Here is a 6,250-nt window from a genome sequence, read left to right on the forward strand (position 1 = left end):
GCATAAGCAAAGGACTTTCCCGCTCTTTTCCACCCTCAACCTCACAGCAGGCTTCTCGCCTTAGGACTTTCGTATGGACTGCTCCCCTTCCTGGAATGCTCTTTCCCCTACATTTCCCCTATCTCTCTATCCTTGCCTTCGTTCAGATCCTGCACACCTGTCAGCTCTTCCAAACTGGACGTGACAGCTGGCTCCTTTGGAATGTGGTCTTTTGTCAATGACTCAGCGTTCCATAGCACTGACCACAACTGGTAATTAACTTTCTTGTTCTTTGTCTCTCATCTCCAGGTCCCTGTATTAATATCTGGTAGTTAATGTTTGTTTCAAGACAAAAAGGCAGAAGGAATTAAACACAGGCTAGTGGCTGGGGAGATGGCTCGACAGTCAAGTGTCTCCCATAGAAATGTGAGGGCCTGACTTTGGTCCAAGCATCAGCGTAAAAAGCCAACTTCATAATTCTTTGTCTAGAGGTGGAACCCTGTGAGATTACTCCCTTCCATAACAGCATGTCTATTGGTGTTGTTTAGGCAGCTAAATAATATCGTTGAGCTATCTTGACTGTAGCTTCCCTGTCATTTCGAGGAGACATGGTAACAATAAGAAAGAAAAAGAGGCCATGGATTGTAAGCACATAGAACGGTTGGACAGAAGGAAGGGAAGAGGGAAATGATGTGATGACATTTTAATTTAAAAATACATTTAAATCCAAAAGAAAGAAAGAAAGAAAGAAAGAAAGAAAGAAAGAAAGAAAGAAAGAAAGAAAGAAAGAAAGGCAGGCCGGGCGGTGGTGGCGCATGCCTTTAATCCCAGCACTCGGGAGGCAGAGGCAGGCAGATCTCTGTGAGTTCGAGGCCAGCCTGGTCTCCAAGAGCTAGTTCTAGGACAGGCACCAAAGCTACAGAGATACCCTGTCCCGAAAAAACAAAAATAAATAAATAAATACTTAAAAAATAAATATTTAAATAAAAAGGGGGGCCATGTTCTGTGGTCACACCTATCCCAGTACTTAGGGAAGGCAGGGGGAGGAGAGTCCCCGAGGCTTGCCAATCAGCCAGGCTAAATGAATTGGTGAGCTTCAGGTTCAGTGAGAGACCCTGTCTTAAAAATAAATGTAAAGGTGGATGATGAAGCTGGAGAGATGGCTTGGCAGATAAAAATGCATACTGTTGTTGTAAAGGCCTCTAGTTTAGCTCCCAAATTGTAAAGCCTGTTTTATAAATCGGGGAAGAGAAAAGAAAAGAAATACAGGCTAAGTGACTGAAAGCTTAAAGGAATAAATGAACATACACATGAGAGGCTAAATAAAAATGAGATCAGTGTACAAAAGGAACTGTGGGGGAAAGAAGCCCAAATCATACATTTAGGACACCAAACAAACGCACACTTGGCTACGCAAAGATGTATTCTATTCTTTTTAATCCCTGAGTGATGAGAACTGAAATCTTTTGTTTAAGAAGGGATGCTGAGTTTGGAGAGGCTATGAGGCTCAGCCGCAGCTGAATCTGGAAGCTAACAGTCAGTGGATAGGGAGCTGGATAGTAGAGCAGGCAGAGTGATGGAAGAGTTAGAGGGACCGGCCTTCAGGAAGGAGCACGGTGGCCTTAGTCATCCCACTCGTCATCCTCTTCATCCTCGCCGGTCTGATCCTCTCCTTCATCTGGAGGAAGAAAGATTCACAGTGTGACTCAGGACAAGAAAGTACGTTCAAGGCCCCGAGGAATTACCTATGGCCTAGGAAGTAAAGCTCCAGCCCTGGGGGACTGACGTTTTCTGCTAGAGGCACACCTTGGGTAAAACAGGGATTTGGGTAAGGGGTGTTCTAGCTGGAGTCCAAGTCCATGCAGTATTTTTTTAAAAAAATAAATGTTAGGCTGGGTGTGGTGGCACAGGTCTTTAATCCCAGCACTCAGGAGGCAGAGGCAAGTGGATCTCTGTAAATTTGAGCCGAGCCTGATCTACACAAAGAGTTCCAGGACGGCAAGGGCTACATTAACAGTGAGACCCTGTCTTTGACAGGCTTTCTCTGTGGCTTTGGAGCCTGTCCTGGAACTCGCTCTGCAGACCAGGCTGGCCTCGAACTCACAGAGATCCACTTGCTTCTGCCTCCCGAGTGCTGGGATTAAAGACCTGTGCCACCACCGCCCAACTGAGACCCTGTCTTAAAAACAACAAATATGTTAATGGAGCTGCACATCGTGATGCGTGCATATAACTTTAGCACTTGAGAAGTTGAAGTAGAGAATCATGAATTTGAGACCAGGCTTGCTTGGACATAGCAAGTTCCAGGACAGCCAGGGCTATGCAGAGAAACCCTGTTTTGAAAAAAGGAGGAGGAGGAGGAGGGAGAGGAGGAGGTAGAGGAAGAAGAAGAAGAAGAAGAAGAAGAGGAAGAGGAAGAGGAAGAGGAAGAGGAAGAGGAAGAAGAAGAAGAAGAAGAAGAAGAAGAAGAAGAAGAAGAAGAAGAAGAAGAAGAAGAAGAAGAAGAAGAAGAAGAAGAAGAAGAAGAAGTAAAAAAAAATGTCACCTATCTGGGCAGTGGTGGTACACACCTTTAATCCCAGTACTTGGAAGGCAGAGGGAGGTGGGTGGAACCCTGTGAGTTCAAATCCAGTATGGTCTACAGAGCGAGTTCCAGGACAGCAAAGGCCATACACACACACACAGAGAGAGAGAGAGAGAGAGAGAGAGAGAGAGAGAGAGAGAGAGAGAAAAATCTAAAAAAAAAAAAAAAAAAAAAAAAAAAAAAAAAAAAAAAAAAAAAAAAAAAAAAAAAAAAAAAAAAAAAAAAAAAAAAAGAGGGGAAAGAAGAAGAGAGGAAAAAAAAAGAAGTAGAAGTAGTAGTAGTAGTAGTATTGGGTTTGATTCCCAGCACCACGTAAACTATGAGTGGTGGTGCCCACCTATTTAGCTGTTATCCCAGCCCTGGGACGATCGGAGCTCTATATCAAGTATGCGGCTTATAGTACAAGAGACCTCGCCACAAACAACCACCACCACATGTTGTTAGTCTGGATATTCATGATAACCCCTATGTTACTTAATATGGCAGGTTTAAACATTAGCAAAAGTGGGGCATTTTATTATTGTTTCTTACTGAATACTAGTATTATTGATTATGAATGAAGCAAATCAGAATATGGTGAGATGATGAGATTTCTTAAAATATTATCACATAATGGATTCATACTCAGGTTAATATTAATATTGTGAAGTCAGAATTAATGACATTATTGCTAACCTGTTCTCAATCTATTGGAAATAGGCCAAAACTAGTATTAGCACCACATACTGGGTTAATGACAGTGTAAGTAGCGCATTCAGTTCTTAACATAACTGTAGAAAGGCTAGGTTAGTGCCCAATAGAACATATGGACTCGTACAGAGAAAATTAGCATGGCTCCTATACAATAATGACATGAAAATTCACGAGGAGTTCCATACTTTTGCAAAAAATGGTCAGGTTATGATATTATCACACAATGAGTTGATGTGGGTCTGTGACTGATTGGACTTAATATTATTGCCAAGGAAGGAGATTTCTCTTCTTTAGATTATGTCTTTATTTGTGTGTGGGCCCATGTACAAAAATAGAGGTCAGAGAATAACTTGCAAGGATTGGTTCTCTGCTCCTACCACATGAATGCTGGCTGTCGGTGAAACTCAGGTCATCAGGCTTGGCAGCAGGTGCCTTCACCACTGAACCATCCTTCCAGCCTCTTGTTTTGTTTGTTTGTTTGTTGAAGTTGGGTCTACTGAGCCCTAGCTAGCCTCGAACCCTATGTAGACCAGGCTGGCCTCAAACTCACAGAAATTTGCCTGCCTCTGCTTCTCCAAGTGCTGAGCTACCATTCCAGCAAAGATAGATTCCTTATTTGTTTAATTCTATTATTTATGTATGAGTGTTTGCCTGCATGAACGTTTGTGCATCAAGTATGTGCCTGGTGTCTGTGGAGTCCCAGAGGAGGTTGTTGGATCCCTTGGAACTAAAGTTATAGATATTTGTGGGCTGCCATCTGAGTGCTGGGAGTTGACCCCATGTCCTCTGAAAGAGCAATCAGTACTCTTAACCAAAGATGGAGTTCTTTATAATAGTATCTTCACATACCGAGCTGGAGACTGAAACATCCCATCTGGCATGGAAGCTCCTTAAGCCAGAAGATAAACAATTAAAAATAGCTTCAAGGAGTCCCTGAAACTGACCAGATTCACCAGGCCCCTTCTTCTAGAATAATCAATATCAAGACTATTGTGAGTCACTCTCAGACAAGCCAACCTCAAAGGAGACTCTGAGACCAGACCAGCTGTCTGGAAGCAGAAGCCAGCTGAGCTGCCTGGAAGAGGTTTAGACCAATTGAGTCATTTGGAAAAGATAATCCAACTTGTTGTGCAGTGCGCTCCAGGCTCCCATCTTTTGTAAGCTGTCCCCCGTGCTGGGGTGGGCTTTGATCATGTTGCTGTCTTTGAGTCATTTCTGTGCCTGTACATAACCCTTCACCCATATTCCAGTAAGTAACCCCAATAAAACTCATTTGGTTCACCACGTTGGGCTTTGGTGGTATCTGTACTTTGGTCTGTCATGGGCTCCCTATCTAGGGTGAGTAGACATTGTATGTTTCCCCAGGAAAAGTCTTGTCACTCAACTAATGTTAATATCACTGAATATATGTGGCTAATGTTCATACTGTGGAATACCCTGGCATATGTTACTGTTAATGCCAAAGATACACTTCATTGTCTTCCTGTTGCTTGATGACTTGATGGTAACAGGCTGAAGATGGCACCAGCCCTACCCTGGCTTTCATGGGAATACTGCTATCCACAGATGGGTGAATGCTGAGTTTTGTTTTCATTGCTGCATATGGGACCTAAGGCCTTAAAAAAGCATGCTAGGCAGGTGCACTGCCACCAAGCTACCTCCCCAGCCTCTTCTGTCGACTGTTAGGGTTTCCTGACTCAGGCTGCCCTTCAATTTGAAATCTTCCTTCTTCAACTTTTCCAGCACTGGAATTACAGGCATATCCCACCACATGGGCCTCTGGTGTCGCCATTAAGAGTGACACCAGAAGCCTGGGGCGGGGGGTACACACCTTTAATCCCAGCACTTGGGGAGCAGAGGCAGGCAGATTTCTGTGAGTTTGAGGCCAGCCTGGTCTACAAGAGCTAGTGCCTTGTGACACAGAGAAACCCTGTCTCAAAAAAACAAAAGAAAATAAAAAAAAGAGTGATACCTGAAGCTGTTTTCAGGCCAATTCTAGCTAGCCCTGGGAGTTGGGTCCCAGTTCTGGCAAAGTGGGCTCACCTGAGGAATGGATGACCCTACTCCTCTTCTGCATCACCTGCATCAGGGCACCCACGAGGCCCTCTGACCTCTGAGGTGGAGGTTGCTGGACGGAGTTCTCTAGAGCTCCAGGGGTCTGCACCGAGAAATTGGGGCACAGAAAGTTCAGGACTGTGAGAAGAGCATTTTTCCTGCCCCTTCTTCCTTTCTTCCCTCACACACTCCAGTCCCTTTCAGGGGACCACACCAATCTCCAAATTATCACTGGATCCCCAACGCCTGGCATGCTCAATAACCTCAACCATGGCCCCCAAGCAGCTATCCCGCCCCTCTTTACCTTGTTGAGCTGAATTCCCTGCCGAATTTGATCCAAAAGTGCGCCCCGGCCCCCACTAGGTGCGGGCCCTCCCGCAGACGGCGGAGTAGGTGGGAGCGGGGGAGGGGCTGGCCCACTCCCAGTACTGGGTGGAGGTGGTGGTGGCGGCGGCGGTGGTGGTGGTGGCACTGGTGGTCCCCCAGCTCCAGGGAGTGGAGGAGGTGGCGGTCCAGATCGTCCTGTAGCTGGAGGGGGTGGTGGTGGAGGGCCCCCTCGCCCTGGGGGTGGTGGCCCCCGGGGTGTTGGTGGGGAGGGGGTACCCCCCACAGGTACAGGGGGCAGTGGACCACAACGACCCTTATTATTCCCCACAGTAGGAGGTCGCAGAGGTTGGCTCCCTCCTCCTCTGCAAGGTGGCGGCGGTGGGGGGAGTGGCTCTGCAGAGGGGAAAAATTATAGTAAGTCTAATAATTTTTACTCGTTTCCTGAACTTCATTTTTTTCTTTCTTTTGGGCTTTAAGACCAAGTTTCTCCGCATAGTTCTTGCTGTCCTGGCACTCGCTCTGTAGACCAAGCTAGAATTGAACTCAGGCGTGCGCCGGCTTTGTTTTTTTCTTTTCTTTTTTCTTTCTTTCTTTCTTTTTTTTTTTTTTTTG

The 6,250-nt window shown here is 45.7% G+C and overlaps 1 protein-coding gene and 1 non-coding gene across 2 annotated transcripts in view; one reads left to right on the top strand and one right to left on the bottom strand.

Moving 5' to 3' along the window:
* Positions 1-1,393: 1,393 nt before the first annotated feature.
* Was (WASP actin nucleation promoting factor) overlaps positions 1,394-6,250 on the bottom strand; it is a 9,947-nt gene continuing 5,090 nt past the window's right edge. Inside the window, exons 8-10 of the mRNA XM_050160844.1 lie at positions 5,616-6,046; positions 5,300-5,414; positions 1,394-1,657 (exon numbers count right to left, since the gene is read on the bottom strand). Of these exons, the coding sequence (XP_050016801.1) occupies positions 1,602-1,657; positions 5,300-5,414; positions 5,616-6,046 (602 nt within the window). The 3' untranslated portion in view covers positions 1,394-1,601. The remainder of the gene's footprint in view (positions 1,658-5,299; positions 5,415-5,615; positions 6,047-6,250) is intronic.
* Positions 3,343-3,445, top strand: LOC126512927 (U6 spliceosomal RNA). The gene has a single exon (XR_007595196.1). It is a non-coding gene; the product is annotated as a U6 spliceosomal RNA (small nuclear RNA).

Source organism: Alexandromys fortis, unplaced genomic scaffold (genome assembly GCF_014885135.2).
Source record: "Alexandromys fortis isolate MF-2015 unplaced genomic scaffold, M_Fortis_MF-2015_v1.1 scaffold_83, whole genome shotgun sequence".
Classification (NCBI taxonomy): Eukaryota; Metazoa; Chordata; class Mammalia; order Rodentia; family Cricetidae; genus Alexandromys; species Alexandromys fortis.